Source organism: Natator depressus, chromosome 3, assembly GCF_965152275.1.
Source record: "Natator depressus isolate rNatDep1 chromosome 3, rNatDep2.hap1, whole genome shotgun sequence".
In the NCBI taxonomy this organism is placed as follows: domain Eukaryota; kingdom Metazoa; phylum Chordata; order Testudines; family Cheloniidae; genus Natator; species Natator depressus.
In genome coordinates, this window is record NC_134236.1 from 83940768 (window position 1) to 83966688 (window position 25921).

At 40.6% G+C, this 25921-nt stretch overlaps 1 protein-coding gene across 1 annotated transcript in view; it reads left to right on the plus strand.

Moving 5' to 3' along the window:
* The first annotated feature begins 8700 nt into the window (after window positions 1–8700).
* Window positions 8701–25921, plus strand: part of ARMC2 (armadillo repeat containing 2) — a 119758-nt gene continuing 102537 nt past the window's right edge. The window contains exons 1-5 of the mRNA XM_074948204.1: window positions 8701–8946; window positions 10108–10180; window positions 14816–14987; window positions 17271–17478; window positions 18242–18397. Of these exons, the coding sequence (XP_074804305.1) occupies window positions 8729–8946; window positions 10108–10180; window positions 14816–14987; window positions 17271–17478; window positions 18242–18397 (827 nt within the window). The 5' untranslated portion in view covers window positions 8701–8728. The remainder of the gene's footprint in view (window positions 8947–10107; window positions 10181–14815; window positions 14988–17270; window positions 17479–18241; window positions 18398–25921) is intronic.

Consider the following 25921-nt stretch of genomic DNA (forward strand, 5'->3'; position numbering starts at 1 on the left):
GTCTGATCATAGCAAGTATGAGTGGCATGGGTTTAGAATCCCAAGAGATCATTGGTAAAAAATGTTCAGGACCTAAATTCTAAGCCTAAAAAAGATGGCACTTCCATGAGCATGGTATACCTTAGCACAGTATTGGGACATTGGTTCAATACTGACTCAGGAGAAATTACTCATAACACTTCCTTGCAGAACATTGTTTTTTTCCTTGGTAATCCAAGTACTGTCCTTCCCCAGTCCTAACCAGTTTATGGGGTTGATACTCTCATCCTAAACTCGATTCTTCAGGAGCTAAACAGACAAAGAAAGGAGTTTGTCTTTCACCTGGCATGCCTGAGTTAAAGCAGACTCGGGGCCTTCTTTCTAATCCAGCAAACAAGCAGGACCTCCAGTCCACGAAAGGCCCAATCATTATAGGGAAGGATAGGAAGGACTTTGGCCTACTGAGGCCCCCTAAGACTGTGTTCTTTTTCAGAGAAAAGGGTGTAATGACTTTTGAAACCACCAGAAAACCCCTGAGTGGGGGTTGAAGTACTTCTGTCAGAGCCCATGTTGCAGTTGGGATGATCTTTGGTAAATTTATTAGTATGTGTGTAGGTTATTTTATTGTTTTTAATACCTTTTCTCTGTAATGCTTCTACCTTAAGAATAAAATGTGCTTGCTTAGAAAGAGCTGTGTGTAACTTATAACTGTGGGCAATCATACTGTTATTAGTACCTGTAAAGAAAGAAAGGAGGCATGCTTAGGCAGACTCTTTCTGGAATAACACAGTGAAGGCAAGAAACTGGCCGGCCAAGATATACCCCAGGGAGAAGAGAGACACAGCATCCAATCCGTGATCCACAAACATGGTCCATGATTAACTGCATTATATTGTATGTGTGAATTATAGGTCAGTTCCTTACCCACTGTTCTGGGGCAATATTCTAGATAAGTTTCAGTATGTATTCAGATAGGACTAAACCCAGAGACCGTCCATTTCAGAGTCATAAGTGATCTAATCACCACAACAGATAACACAGGCCTCTCTTTGTTACATATTTAGGAAGTTTTTAACAGGGGTGCTGGAACAATTTTTACAGTGGGGTTGCTGAGAGCCATTGAACCAAACTGTAAACCCTGTACACAAACTACTTCAAGCCTGGGGGTGCTGCAGCATCCCCTGCACTCCTAGTTCCAGCATCTATGGTTTTTAATACTGCAAACCATCAAATTACCCATCTGGGTGAGAGGTTAAGTATAACTGGGAGTCACTGAACTGGTTCTAATTGCCTCTGGCAAAATGATTCCAATAATCATGAGATGGATTTTCAGCGGCAGAGATCAACCATGTGAGAGGGAGTGTGCCCAGGATCTGATAGGTATGGTCAGGGTTATAATTCCTATGCTGCTGAGACCAAGGTGTGTGTGTACATGTATTTATATAAAATATCTCTCCCCAGATTCCTGAGAGGGATTTGCATAGACTGGACCTGGTATGACTGAATGACATGGAAATACCTAAGACAATATTCAATACGAAAGACTGAGATGGCCAGGAGATATGCCAACATTTCCAATTTTTGATGGCAAGATGATGAAAATAACCAGTGATTCAAAAGCTGGACATTGCCATTGACTAGGATGACGGAATAAACTGGTTTTGTGCTGGAGTCTTGCCTGTCTGCATCTCATCTCCATAGCCATCACTTGGGTTAGTCCCAAAGTTATCTCTGTTTGACACAAAGGTTCCTGGACTCCCTTTCACTTTTAGTGTTGAAAATGATCTGAAATTATGAAACTGAGGTTACTGGCACCTTGATCCTAACTAAAGGAACAAACCCTGAGTTTCCTTCACAAATACATTCAGTGACCCTCATTTTGGGCCTCTGTCACACAGCAGGTTCCACATTAGGGCCACGGTGGTTGATAGGTAGGCACAAAAAGTGTCTGCTCGGGGCTATTGTGGGGGGTAAATTTCCTTCCACCCCAATCCGGGGGGCAGTCAGAAAGGTTATTGTACAACCCCTCAGCACATGCCCCCTCCCCCTCATTGCCTCCTGCAACTTGTGGAGCCTGCGGCTGGGAGGTGAAAGGCAGCAGACAGCACTAGGCGATTGCCTCCAGCGCATCGCTCCTGCCAGCTTCCCTACTCCAGTCCCCCCGGCACGAGCCCCGCCCAGCACGAGCTCCGCCCCCTACTTGTCCCCGCCCCGTTCTCCTCAGAAGCCGGCGTGGGACAAGGCAGCTCTGCGCATGCGCTTGCTGCTGTCTACGCATGCTCGCTGGCGATGTGTGGCCGGCCGGCCGGCTTGTTTGGAGACGCCCGCCCTTCGACGCAGCCGGGGGCTGGGGGGGAAAGCGCCGCGTAGCCGTCAACGGCGGCAGGAAGGGGGACCGGCTGCGGAGGGGACCCGCTTCACACAGACCCGCCGACAAGGTGCCTCCTCACAGCCTGAAAGGGATGGGGCCGCTCTGTGTACGGTTGCCATGGAAACGGGCTACCCGCCTCACCGCTCATCCCGGCGTCAGGGCTGCTGCACCCCCCCCCCCACACACACACGCACGCACGCACGCGCCGGGGCAGGAGCTGATGGAGGCTCCCTGTCCGTCCCCCCACCTTCCCCGCGCCGGGGCATGGCGAGAATGCCTTCACTCACTTTGGGGTCTGGGATATTGTTGTTTATTCTTCCCCTGGTTATGTAACGTGTATTGATATAGCCAGGTGCAAAATCTACACCCCCCCCACCCCCAATCTATGCTGTGATAGTAACAGGGAAGGAAGGACACAAAGGCATGCAAACGAAGGGAAAATGGCCCATCCAAACAAAGTTTACCCGTATACAAGGAAGGGCAGGTAGGGTTTGGTCTAGACCAAACATTTAATAAAGTTCTGTGCTGACTAGTTTACAGTGTGAAGACAAGATCAGGGAGCGTAAGCTTACTGGCGCGTATGGGTGTTTTTTTTAGAAGTGATTAGCTAGAGGAACCTTTTGTGTTTAAAAGCAATCTGAAAAAAAAAACAACCCTCTTATTTTGCTGGTAATTTTTAAATTTTCTCTAAGAGTCAGGTCACCTCTTACTCCACAGGTGCTGGTTATATTGGGGTCTTCGTCTTGGTCAAAATTTCCATTGACTTTGCTAGGAGTTGTGTTATATTAATTAAGGACTGTAGGATCAGCTCCTTTTGCTGCTGTTCATTTTATTTTTATTGCATGAAATTGGAAGAAATCCTACCATCCTTATTAACAAAATTACACCAAAAATTGAAAGCTTATTTTAATGCTATTAATATGGGCCTGGGTTGTGCCAGAGGTAGTGTTCTAAAATTACACCTTAGCAATGGACAATTAATAGTTTTGTTTTTAACCAAACTATAAACTCATATGCAGTTTTGGTACAGACTGTTTTGGAGACAATCTCTCTACTTGAAAGGAGACCCAAAAGGAGCAGTTGGGAAAGAAGCATGACAATAAAGGAAGCAGGAGGAAGTAAAGGATATGAGAGCAGTGATGTGGGAGAAGTGAGGTTTTGCTTCAGAGCTTAGAAAGATCAAAGAAGGCATCTTCCAGTCTCTTCTGCTGTTCACTTTTATTCATAAATAAATACAAAGGGATAGAAGATACCAGCTTGCATCTTGCTAAATGTTTAATCAAATACTGGGCAAAATATACGTTTTTTTCAATATGTTAGTGGAACAATTCAGTGGTTCTCAACCTATGGGCCACGGCCCAATCCACACAGAGCTGTGGCCCATGTGACATCCTCAGGGCCATACAGGTAGTACTGGATGTGGCCCAAAAGGGTAAATAGGTTGAGAACCACTCATGGAGGAAAGGACGAACTCATGAGGCTGAAGCTGGCTGCTTATTTGTGGTACCAGCTCCTTATTCATGGTTTCCAGTTCCTTGTTCAAAGGCCAAAATTATTTAAAAAATATATCAATGTAGGATTACATTTTTAGAAATTTTATCAAATTCATTTGATTGAATGTGACAAATTTAAATGACTAATTATGTAATTGAGACAAGGTGGGTGAGGCAATATCTTTTATTGGGTCAACTTCTGTTGGTGAGAGAGACAAATGACTGGTCCATGTGGCTGTCAGAGTGTTCTGAAGGAGATGAGACAAGTAACTCCCTGACCTGAAGCTTTGTTCTGGTGATATATGCTGCCACGTGAAGCTGCCACCCCACTTCTGTACTGTAAATGTTGACTGAATAAAGAACTGGATTTTGACTGGCTCTACGTGACAAAATAAGTCTCAGGTCACCCAAAGTGACATGTCCCTTAAACCGTTACTCTGTTATGAAGTAGTTGAAACATGGAACTCCTTTACTTGAAACTTTGGGCTGGTCTACACTAAAGCTGTAAGTCGACCTAAGTTACGCTACTTCAGTTACGTAACTGAAGTTGATGTAACTTAGGTCGACTTACAGTGGTGTCTATGCTGGGAGACATTCTTCTGCTCACTTACCTTCTACCTCTTGGGGAGATGGAGTACAGATGTCGATGGGAGAGTGCTCTGCCATAACTTAGCTTGTCTTCACCAGACCTGCTAAATTGATACCACTGCATTAATCACAGCAGTGCTGATTTAACCGTAAGTATAGACAAGCCCTTTATCTGTATGGAAAAGCATTGCCCATTTCACCAGCCCTCCTCCTCCACCACCTCCAAACACATCCACTCCCTTTATCAGGGTAAAAGGAGCAGCAGACGGATGTTTCAGAAGGTGAAACCTGTGGAACCTATGCTTACAGGTCCAGGGATTTGGTGAGTGTTGTGTTTGTTCCATCTCTTGTCTGGTTGTTCTCTGTGAGGGTGATGTGACTGAGTTGTGGACTCCAGAACTGGCCAGGTGAGGCAGGTCTGTTTGTGTCTCAGTGTGGGCCTTATCACCGAGACCCTTGTGTCTTTGAACAAAACCTGTATTTGATGTTTCTGAGGTGGGTTATTCCCTCCTTGTTTGCAAGGGAGGGGGCTGAGCATTGAGGCTTAGTGTGTAGGTCAGTTGTCAGATGAACAGAAGTGGCAAATCAGATGAGTGTCAGTGGCAGTTTAGAGAGGAAGCGTGATTCTTGTTTTAGGTATGACTCTGCTCCAGGTAGAAGATACGGATGATGCTGTGACGTTTCTTGGATGTATTATGTTGTCCTTTCTGCTGGAAGACAGACTAGATTTCTGGAGTGTGAAATCCAAGCTGGTGGCCACACTGGGAGGAGAAGATATGTAGTTTGAAAGCATAAATTGCAACACTGAGGCACCTGAGAAAATGAACACTTCTTGGACAACAGGATTTTGGAAATCATTGTCACAGATGCCACATGGGGAAGGATCAGTGTTAAGGGAATTGAAGGGAGTAGAAATGAAAGGAATGAGCAGTTTATTTGTGACCAAGAAGGAAATAAGAACTGGGAGGCTCAACTTCACTAGGAGTATCAAACTTAGTAAGCCAACTACAAAAGAAACTGTCTCTGGAGAAATGGAGAAGAAAACTACAGGGGACACATCTGATGGATGTTCTTGAGGTGTGAAATAAGCAGCAACCAAGAGAGCTTCATTTATTAGGATATCTGAAGAACTTCTCTTGGAACAATAGGACAGTGTACTGTCTTCTTCCAGTGAAGATACAAGATGTAACTGCAGGATTAAACAGGATTATGAAGTCATCTGGCGAGTCTCCACTGATAATACGCATTGAAACTAATGAGACAGTGCCACGTGCAACTACACAGATTATGAAAAATCTCAAAAAGAAAAGGAGTACTTGTGGCACCTTAGAGACTAACAGATTTATCCGATGAAGTGAGCTGTAGCTCACGAAAGCTTATGCTGAAATTTGTTGGAGTACTTGTGGCACCTTAGAGACTAACACATTTATTTGAGCATAAGCTTTCGTGAGCTACAGCTCACTGCATGCATCCGATGAAGTGAGCTTTAGCTCACAAAAGCTTATGCTCAAATAAATGTGTTAGTCTCTAAGGTGCCACAAGTACTCCTTTTCTTGCTGCTACTCTGAAAAATCTCAGGCATTTTGGAAGGAAGTGGAAGAAAAGGAAAGCCCAGTTGATATTTTTGGAGATTTTACCAGTCCATTGAATACTGGAGGTGATCTTTTGGCTGCATGACCTGGTGTGAGGCTGAAGGTTTTGGTTTTGTGTAACATTGGGCCCCATTGCAGTGGGAGAGGGGCCTGCATCTCACAGGTAGAGGGCTAACCTTCTCAGCTGGAGACTAGCTAGAATGGGTTGGATAGTGTTAACACAAAGGAGGGTGCTGAAGAGGCAAATATGATATAAAACTCTCACTCAAGATGTTATGAACAAATTTTAACTGATGTGACAAAAAATGCGAAGAAAAGACACTTTTCAGTTGCTTGTATACTTATGCTTGAAGTCTGGGTAGCAAGTAAGAGCAATTAGAAATTCTCATTAATGGGGGGAAATATATAACTGGCATTACTGAAACCTGAAATGAAATGCCTCTTCCCCAGAAAAATCCTTCATCTGCCCTCTCGGTAACACTTTTCCATGTAACTCGAATATAGCATTAATTTTTAAAACATTGTTTCAAATATTGATTAGTTCAGTAGAAGTCATCAAAATCATTTGCATGAACCGTAGAGTTCATTAAAGAAAAGTTGTTGTCATTTTAGGTACAAAGTTGTTGGAGATAATGCACAACTCTGGGAATCATTTTGTATGTTTCCACAGACTTAGTCAGACTTATGGCAGGCATTTCTATGGTGGAATTTTGGAATTAAAAAGAAAAGGAGGTGGAGATAGAGAGTTCTCCAAATTCCATTAAAGTGTACCAAGCCACATTAGTGTTGCCATGAGGCATGTACAGCAGCAAAGATACTCGCAGGTTCAACTAATTTTAGTATAGAGGAATAGGTTAGTATTTCTTTTAAGTAGTTTGTGGGCATTCTAGTGACGGTCACTGTTTTCTGTATTTTAGAAGCCATTAGAAACCTCTCAGAGCAGCAGCATGCATTAAGCTAGACTTTGTATGTTTGTATATAGTTAATAAACACGTTTGTATGTTTGTTTGGGACCCAACTATGTCCAACCAGTGTCTTCATTTTATTTTTGTTATGTAAAGAGCAAAACACACAACTTAAAAACAAATGTCTGTATATCTAACACAAACAAATTTCAATAAATTTAGCCATTTTTCCTATTCTTAATTCATCTAACAAAGCAAAATATCTGTAGACTTCATTTGTAGCTATTGTATCTGTGAAAACATTACAGCTGGATTTGCAAGTTGATTGAATACTGCTTTTTTTCCCCCCCATGCGTATTGCATGTTAACTAACAATGCAAACAAACGATAAAACTGGGAGTAATATGTTTGTCAGACCAGAAATAAAGGTTCAGCGCGGAAAGTGGCATATCCTCATCTCTTCATAATGTAAAACCATCATGGGGACGTATAACTTGGAGTGACCCAGTATGTATTTTGTCTCAAACAGCCATTCAAAACCCATCTTCTTTTCAATCCCTATGCACAATGTGGGATGGTGGTGTGATGTTGCAGTATATTGTTCAGGAACAAAGATTCGGATCAGGGAGTGACTTGTCCCAGGTCCTTCAGAACAGTCTGGTGGGTCACAGTGACATGTCAGTTGAGTTGATCCGAGCATTATTTTGTCATGTACTGACAGTCATAACTCAGCTCCTTATTTAATTAATAAATAAGTAATTAGTAATTTAAAATTTTATCACATTTAAAACATTAATTTGATATTTCTAAAAAAAAAGATCTTACATGAATGTATTTTAAAATAATTTTGGCCTTTGAATAAGGAACTGGGAACCATGAGTACGGCAGTGGTACCACGAATAAGGAACTAACTTCAGCCTCCTGCAGAATTCTGACTTGGATGAGGATGGTAACCTGCTGAAAAATGAAAACTGATGTCTACAAAATCTGAACTGGGATATTGACTGACTTTTTAGACTTAGCAATTTTTGGAAGCAAGTCTGTTGTTCAGTGGCTCTGTAAGGGTACACGTGGGATCATTCTCTGACTTGCAGCTTTAGTTCATAATTCATTGTGTAATGTGTGAATGTTTGTTCTTACAAAAGTTAAAGTTCTTTGCTGCTTTTCCTTGGCTCTGGTTACAGTTGACGTTTTCAGGCAAGCGCCTCTTTTAGCTTGTTACAATAGAGAACTTAATAAGACTGATAACTTATAGTGCATGTTTTCTAAGTATATGGTCAAGAAAGTCTTCTCTTTACGTGCTCTTTGTCTAGTTCCTGCTGTGGTAATATCACTGTGGTGTTCACTGAATCATCAGGTTTTGGGTGTTGAAATAGTGTTGTTTGAAGTTTTCTATGGTGTCTGGAAACTATTGTATGTGACTCTGAAAGCATTGCAGCCTCTAAGTGTGGTGTTTTTGTTTTGTGTGGGGTTTTGTTTTTAAACTCCCTCTCCTGCTATCAAAGACACTCTGAGCTGGACACGTTCTACATTTTGCATCATTTTCCATAGGACTGAAAAATGAAGAGGGAAGAACAATATTATTTGAACTCCAATGGTACAAGGAGATTTCTGGAGATATCTGAGAATATTTTCCCCACCCTCACCCTGGTCTCAAATTTTGTTCTTTCTAAATCCTATTTTAACTGCATGTGGATAACTGAATTATTTATTAATGTCTTAATTATTAATCACTTGTAAGTAGTGTTGTATTTTGTGCCTCCTATACACAGTGCTTCCTGTAAAGTATTTTGTAGAAGAATGCATTCTTCAAAGAATAAAAATGTAGAAAAGCCAGAACCATTTTATAGACCTTCAGTACCTAAGCAGAAAACCAGTGCTGAGATAATAAATGAAGCACGAAATGCACTAAGGACTTTAAGAACTCAGAGGCCATTTACACCTAGGGAGGACCAGAGGAAACTTTTTGGATCTGCATCTTCACGAACACCAGAAAATAGACCACCTTCCACTTTTAGGTACAGCCACTTTAAGATTTTTTTATTATATTTGAGCAGCAAAAGGATTGATTCTTTTTTTTTATTATAATGTTTATGGTTCTTTTTTCCTGTGTTAGGATGTAATTAGCAGTATAGACTCTCATCTTTTAATGATGCTCACTGGTATTGTTAAACGGTGTGTCCTAGAAGTTCCTGTGATTTGAAACTAACTGTGACAGTCATTACACCAGATTTGGTGTATCTCACCGTTTCCATAAGATTTCTGTTTCTAAAGCCTTTTTAAATTTTTTTTTATTTCAGAAAAGTCCTCCTTGAGTTCCAAATGTTTAAACAGGTTTAAGATTATTTTCCTTATGGAATAACTGGTTATCTTCTCCTCTGGTGGGAGAGGCTTGTGGCTTAGCATAGTTCACAGAGGGCAAGATCTTAGTTCTGTGATAGCGGCAGGAGCCAACTGCAGGGATGGCTCCTGCCTTCTCTGGTGTCCCTCTATCCAGCAGCATGGCTTCTGCAGGAGCTGCACTGCCATTGCCTGCAGCCACGCCTTATGACTGCTCAGAAGCAGATGTAGCAAGGACTTACAATGAGTTATACATGTTCAAGGAACTTCAATTCCTTTTCTTCTATCTGTCCACACAATGACAGGTTTCAGAGTAGCAGCCGTGTTAGTCTGTATTCGCAAAAAGAAAAGGAGTACTTGTGTCACCTTAGAGACTAACCAATTTTTTTGAGCATAAGCTTTCGTGAGCTACAGCTCACTTCATCGGATGCATAAATTGGAAAATACAGTGAGGATGTTTTTATACACACAGACAGTTGATAAAAACATCCTCACTGTATTTTCCACTTTATGCATCCGATGAAGTGAGCTGTAGCTCACGAAAGCTTATGCTCAAATAAATTGGTTAGTCTCTAAGGTGACACAAGTACTCCTTTTCTTTTTGTCCACACAATAAGTAGAAGAGGGTGTCAGTATGCAGGCAGTCCTTTGATTTCCTCCTCACGCCCACTGAGCTATTCTACTTGACACCTAAGTTGAATAGCATCTGTAGGATTATGGGGAAAGAAGAACAGTATTAGAGATACTCCCACTTGTTTATGAGCAATGGGGGAGAAGATCCTTTGTGGGGAAACCAAATGGGGTCTGGCTTAATATTCTGTTTATGTTCTTTATGCTAGTCTCCACGCTTCCAGTTTTGAATCCGGTGAATCAAGACTGGTTTCTGGTACACGTCTCAGCCCACTGGACCATGTGAGTGCTTATTAGAAAGAATGCTATGTAATGCTGAAATAACGTATTGTGAATTGTACCAACCCACTGTAGTGGTATAAAAGGATTATGTGAAAACTGGTTAAGTGGATGTTTTGTGTGGTTTATTAGAATGGTGGGGATGAGAAAGTAAAATTGATTTCTTGAATTTTTTCCTCAAAAAATGAGAATGCAAGTTCTTTTTATGGTGCTGTAGCTGTGTTGGTCCTAGAGTATTAGAGAGAAATGGTAGGTGAGGTAATATTTTTTTTATTGGACAACTTCTGTTGGTGAAAGACAAACTTTCAAAAAGTTTTTCACCAACAGAGAAGTTGGTTCAATAAAAGGTATTGCCTCACCCACCTTGTCTCTCTAACAGTATTTTAGGTATTTAAGTATTCCTGTGTAGCATTCTAACCCAATACAACAGCATTGCAGTAGTGCTTAAGAACCAGAAGTCGAAAATTGACTCAGTCTGTTTTCATATTTAAGGTAAGTGAAGTGCAAAACACTAACAAGTAGCACTGGCATTGAAAAGGAAATTAGAAATTGCTGATCTGCAACTTGCAATTGAAAAGTGTGGCTGAGTTATTTATAATGTACGGCAGTTCTAGTCCATTCAAATGGTGACATTTAAAATTGGGATAGTTACTTTTAAGAACATATATATTGATGTCTTCTATTGAGAAAATGCTGAATTATTTTATAGATGTGCTAGTTTTGTAGTTGAGATTAGTCTTTAATATGTGACAAGGTAATGGACACTTTAAAAATATTAAGTTGTCTAATGAAGTAGTACAATGCACACTAAATCAGTAATATCAGTGGTACAGTACAAACATCCTTCAGTAATTCATTGCAGTCATATTTCTGTTCATAATAGCAGCTCACACAATATTGAGTTCTTTGGGAAATTTTAGAGTCTATTTCCAATTTCATAACATTGCAATTATTTTGATATATCAAAGAAAAATATATGAACGAAGCACCTTTGTTTAGTTCTTATCTTTAAAATGGGGTTTACACTGTGGGGTATTAGGCATTTTTATACAATTATTGTAATTACTATATTAGTATGATCTATTTAGATACTTACAATCTTTGTGGTATCGTAGCTCTGCAGTATCGTGAGAGTCTCCCAAGTGTTTTATAGGTAGAATAACAAGCTTTTTCTTCCTAACCTGTGTAATACTAAAAGCTCCTCATTGCCAGCTGGCAGAGGGCCCACCGTACTGTAACTCAAATCAGGCCTGACAAACTCATCACTCCCGACACGCTGTTGTCATAATATGTATCTAACAGGTGTCAAGCAAGGTATCATGTAAACTGGTGATATGCTGGTCCCCAAAATCATTGTGTGATGTATGTACAGGTTGTGTACAGAGTTGTGTTTGCACTCGAAATATGTTCTTAAAATGTGTTTGGGAGGCAGTGCATAAACTCAGCCTGCCATAGACCAAGGACTTCGTGTTTCCTCAGTTTGATTATTGGCAGAGGACATTAAAAGAATATTTACATATACAGTAAAGAAAGCTAGCAAGCAGCAGCTTCGTGAGCAAACTGGAGGACAGTCTGCACCCCAGGAAGCCTTCCTGGCTCTTGAGACAGAGATAATGGACTTTGGTCAATATAAAGGGTTAATATAGTTATTGATCACTTAAGGAACAAAGGGAACAGCACTCTTTGATTCTGTAAACATTGGGTCCCCTGGCCTGGAGGTGGGAGGTGCTGGTAACTAGACGTAAATAAGAAAACTGCTTAGGCAAAAATTGAAATGTGCTAAGATTAAGTTTTAGTCACTAGAAAGTGTATTCAAATTTTTTTGTTTGTAACCATACCTGTCTTTTTTTTTTCTCTTGCTTAGTAGCACTTAAACCTCTGTTCTTTGTTAATAAACTTATTCTTGTTTTATTACAAAACCATCTCAGTGCTGTGTGTTGAAGTGAAAGGTGAGTCATCAGCTAACCCAGCGCATCATCAAAGATTTACAACCTATCCTGAAAAATGATCCCTTACTCTCACAGATCTTGGGAGACAGACCAGTCCTCACTTACAGACAGCCCCCCAACCTGAAGCAAATACTCTCCAGCAACCACACACCACACAACAAAAATACTAACCCAGGAACCTATCCTTGCAACAAAGCCCGATGCCAACTCTGTCCACATATTTATTCAAGTGACACCATCATAGGACCCAATCACATTAGCCACGCCATCAGTGGCTCGTTCACCTGCACATCTACCAAAGCGATATGTGCCAGCAATGCCCCTCTGCCATGTACGTTGGCCAAACCGGACAATCTCTACGCAAAAGAATAAATGGACACAAATCTGACATCAGGAATTGTAACATTCAAAAACTGGTAGGAGAACACTTCAACCTCTCTGGCCACCCAGTAAAAGACTTAAGGGTGGCAATTTTGCAACAGAAAAGCTTCAAAAACAGACTCCAATGAGAAACTGCTGAGCTTGAATTAATATGCAAACTAGATACCATTAATTTGGGTTTGAATAGAGACTGGGAGTGGCTGGATCATTACACATATTGAATCTATTTCCCTATGTTAAGTATCCTCACACCTTCTTGTCAACTGTCTAAATGGGCCATCTTGATTATCACTACAAAAGTTTTTTTCTCCTGCTGATAATAGCTCATCTTGATTAGCCTCTTACAGTTTGTACGGCAACTTCCACCTTCCTGTCTGTCTGTGTGTGTGTGTGTATATATATAGTTAGTGTGTGTGTGTGTGTGTGTATAATAATCTTCTTACTATATATTCCATTCTATGCATCCGATGAAGTGGGCTGTAGCCCATGAAAACTTATGTTCTGATAAATTTGTTAGTCTCTAAGGTGCCACAAGTACTCCTGTTCTTTTAGCTAACCCAGTGGTTCTAAACCTGCAGCCCAATCAGCACAAAGCTGTGGCCCACAATGGTAAATAGGTTCAGAACCACTGAGCTAATCTAGTAGGCTGATGTGTACTCTGTCTCTTCGGAGACAGCGAACTTAATAATTTCTATGAGCGTCCAGTGAGACGGACTGGACGTTGCAGGATTGTGTCTCTTGGGAACTGGGGTTCACTGGTTCTTACCTTGTGGGTAAGGTTTAGACTAGCAGAGTCTTGAAGTTTCCAGGCAAGGCAGACAGCAGCAAAGCTCTCACTCTTGCTGAGGCAGAGGGCTAACACAGTAGGGTGTCCAGTGCCAGATGCCACAGCCTGTAGAAGCAATAATTTGATTAGTTTATAGTGGGGTCTTTTGGTAGGTTTGTGGGGTAGTGAAAATAAGTTACTGAGGAAAGCCAAGTTAAAGCAATGAGTTTTTCATTTAGTTTTAAAAGTTAAGAGGTCTGTGGTTGTCATTATCTCTTGTGAGAGTGGGTTCCATAGTCTAGGTCAGGGGTAGGCAACCAATGGCACGCAAGCTGATTTTCAGTGACACTCACACTGCCCGGGTCCTGGCCACCGGTCCGGGGGCTCTGCATTTTAATTTAATTTTTAAATGAAGCTTCTTAAAGATTTTAAAAACCTTATTTACTTTACGTACAACAATAGTTTAGTTTGTAGACTTATAGAAAGAGACCTTCTAAAAACGTTAAAATGAATTATTGGCACGCGAAACCTTAAATTAGAGTGAATAAATGAAGACTCGGCACACCACTTCTGAAAGGTTGCCGACCCCTTGTCTAGGTCCAGCTTCTGTGAAAATTGTCTTCCATACTCATGAGCTTGCCTCTGTTGGTGGAAAATTTTATTGTTCCAGTGGAATATAGCTGTTGTTGGAGGTCATGGTTATTAAGGTAGTGGGGACAATTTTTTGGGTAGCTAGAGAATTTTGAGGATTAAAACAGTTGTTCAGCTGGACTCTATATTTTATGGAGATTTAGTGCAGAAAGCAGAGCCCCGAGGGTGATGAATTCATGGATATCTGAGTTGCTAAGCACATGGACTGCTATGTTGTACCAGATGGAGCTTTTACAGGGTCTGTGGTTTCATCCAGTGTATGGAGTTGCAGTAGCCTAGAGTTCATGGATGTGTGGATCCATGTGCCCAGGACAGTGTATAATAGGAATGGGCATAACCAGTATTAATAGTATTCAAATGGGTACTTTTAATTTTCTATAAATTAAGTCAACTTCCTAAGAAGTAGGACTGCAAATAGCAGGCCTTCTTCGAGATGTGCATACTTAGTGTCTTTCAGGATTGGGCACAAAATTTTGTGATGAAGCACATGTTTAATGTAGATGGCTTATTTAAGGGAAATAAATATTATTTAGATTTAATAAATTGCTAAATTAAAGCTAGTTTATGGCTAATTCTATCAGCAATTGAGTTTTCTCTTGGGACTTGTTTTAGGCATGCTTTCCTCAGTGCCTATTTTTGTTGGCGCTCTCTGGTCATACTGACATATTTGGTCTAACTTGTTCTGTTGCATGGAATGGCTTATGATTTTTGTTAAAGAAAATTTAGATTTTTTTCTGGTTGCTGTGTAATTCTCACCTAAAGTTAGTCAGAAGTTGGAAGAAAATATATGGTGAATGTTACAAAGTTTTATTTTGGTAATTTTAGGTTATATAGAAATACAAATGGGATATAACATTTGTATAACCTGATCTTCATCTTTCTTTGTAATAGAAGCCAAAACTACTTTCATCGCCTATAAAAGATGAAGATTCTTCCATTTCCTTCCCGAAGCCTCCAGTGGACCCAATGGAGGTTAGGAAAGTCAGCAGTGCCCGGGCTCGCTTATATAGAACAGCTTCTCAGGGAAATCTCATTCCGGATAAAATATTTCTTCCTGATGAGAGTAAGAGCATTTCAATGTAATTCAAGTATCTAAGGTCTGGTCTACACTGGGGGGGCAAGCTAAGTCGGTCTAAGTTACGAAACTTCAGCTACGAAAATAGTGTAGCTGAAGTCGACGTACTTAGAGCTACTTCACTGCGGTGGGTCGACTGCTGCCGCTCCCCCGTCGACTCTGCCTACGCTTCTCGCTCCGGTGGAGTACTGGAGCTGATGGGAGAGCGCTCGACAGTCGATTTATCGCGTCTTCATTAGACACAATAAATTGGCCCTGCTGGATCGATTGCTCCGGCGGTAAGTGTAGACATGCCCTAAATCTAGAGCCATGTGATGTTTTAGAGTAAAAATTTCAAAGTACCTAAGTCCCATTTTAAAATATAACTTAGGTGCCTAAATCCCCATTGACTTTCATTTTTGAAAACAGGACTTAGGCTCCTAAATCACTAGGCTCCCATGTGTCTGTTGCTTAAAGTCAATTTGAGTGGAAGTGATCATAAGATTATAGATTTCATGAGTCTAATGAAAGGAAAAAGTGACAGCAACAGAATAAGGACAGTGCACTTCAAAAAAGCAGACTCTAACAAACTCAGATAACTGGTAGGTAAGGTCTCATGGACAGAAAAGCCAAAGGAAAAAGGAATTCAGGAGAACTGGCAGTTTCTCAAAGAGTTTGCTGTTGTACCTTTAATATTGTCTGTCCCAATGTGAAGGAAAGATAGGAAGGATAGTAAGAGGCCAGTAATCCTCCATTAGGAGCTCTTCTATGACCTGAAAATCCAATGTGATGCAGTGGTGAAAAAGGCTAATATCATTCTGTGTTGTATTAACAGGAATGTCGTACGTAATTGTGGGAGGTAGTTGTCCTGTTTTTGCTTGGCACTGGCCTCAGGTGGAGTACTGTGGTCAATTCTGGGCTCCACGCTTAAAAAAATGTGGACAGGTTGGAGAGTGTCCAGAGGAGAGTAACAAAAATTTATAAAAGGTTATGAGGAAAGGCTAAAAAAACCTTGGCATGTTTAGTCTTGAGAAAAGAAGCCTGGTAACAGTCTCCAAATAGGAGGCTCGTGTTCAATTGTTCTCCATGTCCACTGAAGGTAGGATAAGAAGTAATGATCTTAATCTGCATCAAAGGAGATTTAGATTAGATAGTAGGAAAAATGTTCTTACTATAACAATAATTAAGCACAGGAATAAGTTACCAGGGTAGGTTGTGGAATCCCCATCACTGAAGGATTTTTAAGAACAGATTAGACAAACACCTATCAGGGATGGTCAAGGTGTACTTGGTCCTACTTCAGGACAGGGGGCCAGACAAGATGACCTCTTAAGATTCCCTTCCCAGCCCTACGTTTCTGTGATTATGTGCACCCTGTTATGTGGTTTTATTTGTGTAGGTTTATACAAACTCTAAATACGGTAAAGTGTTAACAGTAGTTTATTGTGGGGAAGGGGAGAACTATTTGATGCATTGCTATCCTGAAAATAAGTTACAGAAAATCAATTAAAACTTTGTAATGAGGAGTCATTTGGAATATAAAAATGGCAAGATATTCAGTATAATAATCAAACTGTAATGTGAGGCACACAGTGTATGCCAGTACCAATCTGTTTATCCCATTTTTGTTCTTACTCCAAAATAAGCATATAAAGAGGCACTCTACAATATGTGCTTCTACCATGTGATTTTATGCCCTCCTATCATGTGCCTATCTACAGTCTGATCCATAGATCCCAGCACCATGATATTGCTTTGTTGTCTGGTTAAGGAGAAAAGAATTTAATGGTGGTGCAGCCTTTATTTTGAAGGAGTAATACATTTTTCAGTATCAGGGAAACATTTACATTGGCTTTAGTGTAGGTTCCTTTTGAGGACATGTTAACCTTGAGAGTTTTCCTTTAATCTTGATTGTATCTACTGTTTAAATTACTTTTTATATCCAATTTCTGGTTGGTAATCTCAACCTTAATACTGAAACACTTCCTAGTTCTAAGCAGAAAGAAAAGTTTCAAAATAATTGAAAAGCCAAAAGCCTTAAAATATATTGGGTATCTTTAAAAATTAGGTTTTTTAAAAAAAAATGAAATGTCTCTAAAAAGATCTCTGATACAAAGTAGAACATTGTGTTTTAGTTACTTTGATAGATTTCTCTAATTGATGTCAGCTTACTGCGATAATAGGAAAGATAGTATGAAGTAAAAATTCCTATATTACATTTTAAAGACCCCTTGCTGTGTGTTCATCTTGTATGAACATTTTTGCAAAACATTTTATTCCTGGTTTTTGCAGATAAGGAGGGGGTAAATTCTGAAGAACCAGCTACCATGGATGATCTTTCAAGGAGAAGTAATAAAAGTTGTTTTGCAGAACTAAGTCCACACTCCAATTTTAAGGATGATGGTATTCCACTAATTTACAATGAGCATAATACGGCAGAGGAGCAAGACTTCTTAAAAGGGGCAGTAGCAGCATCTCCATTGCAATTCAGAAGTGGAAGGTCAGTATTTACTTTTTTCTCTTTCCAGTCACAGTTAGTTGCATAATACGTCGTGTGTCAAAATATATAGAACTGCTAGAATTCAAAGATTTTTTTGTTTTGTTTAAATTCATTGGTATTACTATATGTAAATGATTTATCAGTAAAAACTTATCATTTCCCCCCCTCAGCCTAAAGAGATTTATTCCTCTTGTGACAAAAATAAAGTTTCGTTCAATATAGGTAAGGATACCTGCTTGACATGAGAAGAATGAATGAAATAGATGTATATGTGTTCTAATTTCATTTGATCACTAACATTTCAAAGCTGTGGGTCTGCTAGTAACATTCAGAATATATTGTTAGGTTTAAAATGGCTATATAGTCACTTTTACACCTCACAGCCACATTGCTACACATTCTGTGCTCCCAAGGTTCTTATCTTCATAGAAGATGCGTGGAACAAAAATTGAAGATAAAGGGGCAGAAAAAATAATCTGGGTACTTTTTGGTGCTAGTGTCCCTATCAACAAAAGCAAAATGTATGTACGAGTATGTGTGTGTATGTGCACCCATACTAGATTCTGAAGTGCTTTCTTTAAGTATATTTACTGTACTCTCTGCTGGTGGGTTTTTTTTTTTTAATAGCTTTACTTTCATCTTCATACTGCAGAGAGAGAGTCGTAGGGTGGCTTAACAGGTACAGTGTTTCAGCAGACAAATAAGACTGTGCTTACAATCCATTTCTACTGTATCTTGACTGTGATGTCCTTTGTACCATTAGCACTTGTGTAACACTCAGGCCATGTCTACGCTACCCGCCGGATCTATTGATCCCCGATCGCTCTGCCATTGACTCCGGAATGCCACCACGGCGAGAGACGGAAGCGGAGTCGACGGGGGAATGGCGGCTGTCGATCCCGTGCTGCGAGGACGCGAAGTAAGTGATTCTAAGTCGATCTAAGATACGTCGACTTCAGCTACGCTATTCTCGTAGCTGAAGTTGCGTATCTTAGATCGATTCCCCCTCCTCCCTCCAGTGTAGATCAGGCCTCAGTGGCATTGAATTCACTAGTATTATCAGCCTGCCATTTCTTTGTTTTGCCCACTAGTGGATGTAGTATACTAGGATTTAATCACTACGTTGGGCAAGCAACTACTTGGTGCACTCATGACACTGGCACCTCCTACAGTCTCTACAGATGACTGATGCTTTTGATGCTTAGGTGAGAAAATCACTCTCCTAAGTATGTATATTTTGGGTACTATGATGTGGCAACTATTATTAAGATTACTGTCACAGTAACTACTGTATATCTACGCTGAAATTATTGCTACTATATTAATAAAATGTTACAGTAAACTTGTTAGCAGAGTTTGTAATAAGTAGCTCTCAAAATTCATCATAATGCACAATTTCTGCTACTGTAAGATGATGATCGTCTAATTCTAAGCCTGTTAATAGTACTGGATAATTTGGAGAATATCATGTAATGAAGCTGTTTCAATAACTCCATAATAAAGCTATTCTAGCTCTCCCCCTTCTACCCTGATCTTTGAAAGAGGGAGCAAAGGGAAAGAAAATCTGAAAGAATGTGGGGTTAGGGTCAGGGAGGTGAACAGAGATTACTGAACACTGTGTGGATGTATCTATCTATATATGCCTGGAAATTAGTTATGGTTCCCAAGAGGGTCCTAACCACAAGACGTGTGTCAACTACTGTTCTTAATAATTGAGAAGAATGAACCTCAAACTGAGTGATAATTGTAAAACTAGCAGGCATGCTAAAATAGTTAAGTTCTGTACAGTGAGCTAAAATTATCTTATACAAAGTTATTTACTTACCCTTTATTAAATTAATTCATCTCTACAGCTTTTATACAGCTTGCCATACATATGGCACATCAAACTACTGGACATTTCAGTATATGGTATAAACCACAGAATGTTCTGTTTTGCTTAGTAATAATCGTTACAATTCAGATGGTGACTAACTACTGTATTGAACTATTCTTAAAGACTTATTTTTTAAAGATGGGTTGATGCCTTCCAAGACCCTTTGTTTATGCTGATATGAAGAGCAGTCCTTTTAATTAATAGGAGTTTTTTCCATGTAAAATATGTTTCCAGTTTGTTCAAATACATGTTCTTCTGTTTTTGATTTATTCTGTTCGTGGACTGTGATTTCTCATCTCTTCTTTATTCTAGATTTTCTTTTCATTTCACTCCTCCCTAAAACTCTCAAGCTTGCTAAATATAATATTTTTTCACTTCTGAGGATGTGACGTGACGTTTCAATAAGTACCAATCCATGGATCCTCTGGCAATTTTGGTTGTAAAAATGGTGTAGCTGGCACAGCCTCTCACAAATGAAGTATTGCCATATTAACGTGCCCTTTTATGTCTTGAAGGTGCTTATGGATTTGAATCTCTGTCATTACATCTTACAACTTGGATAGTCTAATTTAAAAAAATACAAACCTAACGTTATGGTAGGCTCTATCCACTGCTGCTGTTTGAGAATGTCACATCAACGAACAAAATATGTATACGTGTGTATATATAAATACAATTATCCAAAATTCCTTTCACTATAAGAAAACTGCAGCAATCCCTTTCTTTCCAACCAGTAACAACATTATTATTATGATTATTATTTATTATTTATTTAATAATATATTTATATTAACCTAGCATCTAAGAGCTCCATTCATGGATCATGAACCCATTGTACTAGCACTGCACAAGCAGAAAAAAAAAACAGTTCCTACCCCAAAGAGTTTGCAGTCTAAGTAAACTTCTTCCTTCCCTCAGACCTTTTGCAAATGCTCGGGGGGGGCGAAAACAAAACACTTTGCAGATGCAAAAGAATATCTGATACTGAGCCATGAATAAACTAAATTGTTCTCCCCTGGCAATCTTCAAATACAATAAGCGTGTATTATGGACAGTGCAGTGGTGGGAACTATGTCCTTAGCTATTGATATGATATAATAGAGATTAATGAATAAAAGGGAAGAGACAAAAGATCTAAACATTTTATTAAATTTGCAGCTGATTAGTGACCAGTGGAGGAGGCCAAGTACTTGATGTCAAAATTATCTTCAGAAAATGGTGTTGTTTCTAATTTCCCTACTCTGAAATCCTTATATAACTTTAGAGCTTGAATAAATAAAAACCATTTAAAGGGTATGTTGGGGGCTTATTCCTTCACCCACTTACTTCCCTGGTCCTTCTCTCATGAACAGAGAGCAACAATACCCGAAGTTCAAAGGTGCAAACAATTCGATGTTTATTGGGGTGAACTTCCCGCAAGCATGATTCCAGTTTCCTTCCTTAGTGTCCCCATTCCCAGCTGTGACACCACAGAGCTTTACCTGTGTCCCTGTTCTCATTCCTGCCCTTAGCTAAACATGATTCCCATTTCCCCCCCACCCACTCACTTCCTGATTGACTGCAGACTATATAGTAAAACTTGAGTTCTGCTTAGCTATATCTTAACCAATCATTTTACTGAAATTTAACTAACCAATCCTGACATATTGTAACATGATTATTTAACCAATTATATCCCACCACCTTAATTAGTTTACACCCAGCAAAATTAATTATACAGCAGACAGAAACAATCACAGAACCAGACAGAGATTATACAGACAAACAATAGGGAAATGGGGACTACAGTGATAGAACAACAAAGAAATGAGGATTTCACATCCCAGCTATTGATAAGTGAGTTCTTGCCAGACAGGATGCTCTCAAACTAAGTTTCCTTTTACATCTTCTAGGCACTTCCCTTTCTCTGGAGGTGATGGGCATTATCAGGACAGGATTGTATTCCTAACAGCCCAATAGCACCTTATTTCAATGTGACTAGGTTGGAGTGACCGTTCGCTTCCCAGCTTATGGCTGCCTCTGCTGCTTAGCCAAAGGCCTTAGCCTAAGAACAGGGCCTCAGACTGTCACAGTAAGAGAAGGCCCTTACACCGGCAGACAGTGATTTTGATTGTTTCTTTTATACCTCTATAACTAGCCAAGTGATAAGAATACACCTAAATTCTTAGAGTATAGGCCTTTACAGACAGGCCTGAATATCTGTATCCTAACAGGGTAACTAATAACTTATCAGAGAAGCATGGATTTTCAGTAGAGAAGATATATCTAGTTCACAGGATAAGACTCTTCTAAATTATATTCCAGAAAACATACTTGCTCTGATTCAATAATTAAACCTGCAGAAAGTGTGAGAGAGAGCTAGAAAAATATACAAATAATACAAAACAAGGGGGGAGGGGGGGAATCAGTTAACTTTGTTTTCTTCAAGTAGGTCTTCACATGTTTTGAGAATTTAAGTTGGCAAGATTAATTCTCAATAAAATCTTGTTGGCTTCATTTCTTCTTTGTGATGTATTGCTGAATTGGCTGTAGTTTTCATGCTTGTCCATCCTTTTAACCTGGTGGTTAGAAGCCACCTATCACTTTGACCATGGAAATCTGCCAGAAAATCCTAATAATTTACAGCAGATGCCAAGTTTGAGTTAGGGAAATGAATAGCAGAGGCAGCTGAACCTGAATAACCAAAACGCTCAGCATCTTCAGTTAGAGCTCTAAGTACTTGTCTTAAGACAATTAGGGAAAATCTGGTTTCCAGTCATTTTGTTCTTGAGCAAGTTTTCTCCAACACAGGAGAGCTGTACAATAGGAGTTTTTTCCTCTCCTTTGTATTAGACCTGTGTTCTTAAGTTGCAATAGGTGCAGAGAAGGGTAACGGAAATGGTTAGGGGTATGGAACAGCTTCCATGTGAAAAGGGACTAAAAAGACTGGGTCTTTTCAGCTTAGAAAAGAGACGGTGGGGGGGATATGATAGAGATCTATAAAATAACGAATGGTATGGAGAAAGTGAATAGGGATGTGTTATTTACCCCTTCATGTGACACAGGACCTAGGTCACCCGATGAAATTAATAAGCAGCAGGTTACGTACTTCTTTACATAACGCACAATCTGTGGAACTCGTTGCCAGGGGATATTGTGAAGGCCAAAAGTATAACTGGGTTCAGAAAAGAATTAGCTAAGTTCATGAAGGATAGGTTCATCAATGATTATTACTACGTTTTAGTCATGGTATTTTTTTGAAAAGTCATGGACAGGTCATGGGCAGTAAACAAAAATTCACGGTCCGTGACCTGTCCATGACTACTTCTATATGGCCCTGACTGAATCGGGGGTGGGAGTGGAGGGTTTTCAGGGGGGGCGACATGGCAGTGTTGGCGGGGGTGGGGGGCGCACATGGACTGGGATCCCTGCTGGTGCTGGGGGGATGTGGGTGGCTGGACCAGCAGGCTCCCTACCTGGCTCCATGCCTCCCTGGAAGCGGGGACATCACCCTTGCTCAGCTTCTAGGCGGAGGTGTGGCCAGGTAACTCTGCGTGCTGCCTCTGCCCAGAGTGCTGGCTTCGCAGCTCATGGGAGCTCTGGAGGTGGTGCCTGCAGTGAGGAGGATGTCCCTGCTTCTGGGAAGCCCCCCCAAGGTAAGCACCTCCCAGAGCCTGCTTCACCCCATCCTGTCCCCCTGCCCCCTCCCACACCCAAACCTCTGCTGCTGCTCGGGGAGGGGAATGCGGTGGCCCGAGACTGCCCCAGCAGCGGCCTGTCGACTGGCTCAGGGGCTGCCTGAGGCGCCCCCAGGCCAGGCGCATCAGCCGATGCAGAAGTCATGGAGGTCACGGAATCCATGACCTCTGTGACAAACTCACAGCTTTAATGAATGTTAGCCAAGATGGTCAGGGATGCAACTCCATGCTCTCAATATCCCTAAACCTCCAAGTGCCAGAAGCTGGGACTGAATGACAGGGGATTAACCTCTTCTGTACATTCCCTCTGAAGCATCTGGCATTGGCCTCTGTCGGAGGCAAGGTACTGGGCTAGATGGACCATTGCTATGACCCAGTATGGCTGTTTGTATGCAGGTATTGTACATTTTTGCATATTTGGTCCTAAAAAGTACTGTAAAAAGAAAAGGAGTACTTGTGGCACCTTAGAGACTAACCAATTTATTTGAGCATAAGCTTTCGTGAGCTACAGCTCACTTCATCGGATGCATACTGTGGAAAGTGTAGAAGATCTTTTATACACACAAAGCATGAAAAAATACCTCCCCCCACCCCACTCTCCTGCTGGCAATAGCTTATCCAAAGTGATCACTCTCCTTACAGTGTGTATGATAATCAGGTTGGGCCATTTCCAGCACAAATCCAGGTTTTCTCACCCCCCCCCCCCCCACACACACAAACCCACTCTCCTGCTGGTAATAGCTTATCTAAAGTGACCACTCTCCTTACAATGTGTATGATAATCAAGGTGGGCCATTTCCAGCACAAATCCAGGGTTTAACAAGAACGTGGGGGGGGGGGGGAGTGTTAGGAAAAAACAAGGGGAAATAGGTTACCTTGCATAATGACTTAGCCACTCCCAGTCTCTATTCAAGCCTAAGTTAATTGTATCCAATTTGCAAATGAATTCCAATTCAACAGTTTCTCGCTGGAGTCTGGATCTGAAGTTTTTTTTGTTGAAGAATTGCAACTTTCATGTCTGTAATCGCGTGACCAGAGAGATTGAAGTGTTCTCCGACTGGTTTATGAATGTTATAATTCTTGACATCTGATTTGTGTCCATTTATTCTTTTACGTAGAGACTGTCCAGTTTGACCAGTGTACGTGGCAGAGAGGCATTGCTGGCACATGATGGCATATATCACATTGGTGGATGTGCAGGTGAATGAGCCTCTGATAGTGTGGCTGATGTTATTAGGCCCTGTGATGGTGTCCCCTGAATAGATATGTGGGCACAGTTGGCAATGGGCTTTGTTGCAAGGATAGGTTCCTGGGTTAGTGGTTCTGTTGTGTGGTATGTGGTTGCTGGTGAGTATTTGCTTCAGATGAAACAAAAAATCCAGATTCAGTCTGGAAACTGCCCTTTGGTTCCTTCAGTTATCTCACTCAGACATTTATTTTACTGATGCCTTGATCATGTGGTTTACTGTATGCAAGTACACTGGTATGTCCTATTGACTTCTATGGGCCTTATTTTGGTGCAGTGAAGTGCAGGATCAGAGCCTTAGACTGTTACATCTTCAGGACAGCAACATGTCTTCTAATTTTGTAAAGCACCATGCACACAAGTATCCAAAGTAAAGTGTGGGCATTGGATATCACACACGTGAAAGATAAATGCATACATTTTTGAAAATAAGGGCCTTTTTAATGGCTCTGTGTGTGTGCATGTTAAGTATGTACCTGTATTGATGTAGCAGTTGTTTGTGTCGGACCTTGACACAGGTGTTCTAAATTTCACTCATCAGAATATGTCCAGTATCCTGTTATCTCATTATGGGGATGCCCATTTTCCAGAACTTTCAGTAAAAGACAGTGGTGGTAGTAATTATTTTTTGTTCAGATCTCCAGGAATTAACCTACCCTTTTAATGTCTTCTTTTTCAACTGTCTGAGTGTGATTTGTAGAAGAACCAACTGGTCGAGTGATGCAATGCTTTCAGAGGCAGGGATTTGTAATATGTTTTTCCAAAGATCAGCCTGATGTCTATCCAACAGAGCATGTTTTATCTAGGATTAGAGTGGAAGAGGGGCAGTTCTAGGACAGAGTACAATATCTGCTCTATCAGAAATGAAGTTTCTAAAGCTTCTGAACTCAATTTTAGTTGTTCATGAGAAGCGGACAAAGTCAGGTGTTATCTGCAGTCTGTTATCTTGTATAAAAATTGTACTGTGAGAAAGCTGATTAAGGTTCTTCACAGGTTCTTTTTATTGCTTAATCCAAATGGAGTCTTTCTGCTGTTATGAATAGGTTTTGGATCAGGTCCTTGGTCTCAAACTCTGGGAAATTTAGAGCCTCTGGTCCTCATTTCATGAACAGTAATTCAATCCCTAGTGTGGAGATGTGTGTGTATCGTAGGAACAAAGAATTTGGCTTTTTGGCGGGAGTGAGAAATTGGGAAGGCTCTTTGCAAGATAGAGGTTAGAAATAGAAACACAGGCAGCCTTGCGCTTATTGGAACCGAGTACTATTTGTGTTAGTGCTTTCGGTTTTGCATAACATTCAGGTGCAGGATACATAGGTAACAGTATCTCATAATGGATAAGATGGTGTATGTTAAACATGTCCATGTATGAAGATACCTCACCACTACTAAATTACAGTGGCATGGCAAAACCATTATAGTTAGGGTTCCTTTATGACTTCTGATCAAAGGTCGATGCTGCTAAGTCCTCTAAAATTGACATGCATGGTTGAATTCCTTTTGAAATTTGGTATGCCTCTGGGGGTTGTAGCATAGTGTTAGTGCCCAAATTTGGGGTAATTTGAGCTAAGTTGTGGAGATATAAGCCCCCCAAAAGTAGCCTTTTTTTTTCCAAAAAGTTTCTAGGTGGGGTTTCTTTGCGCAGAG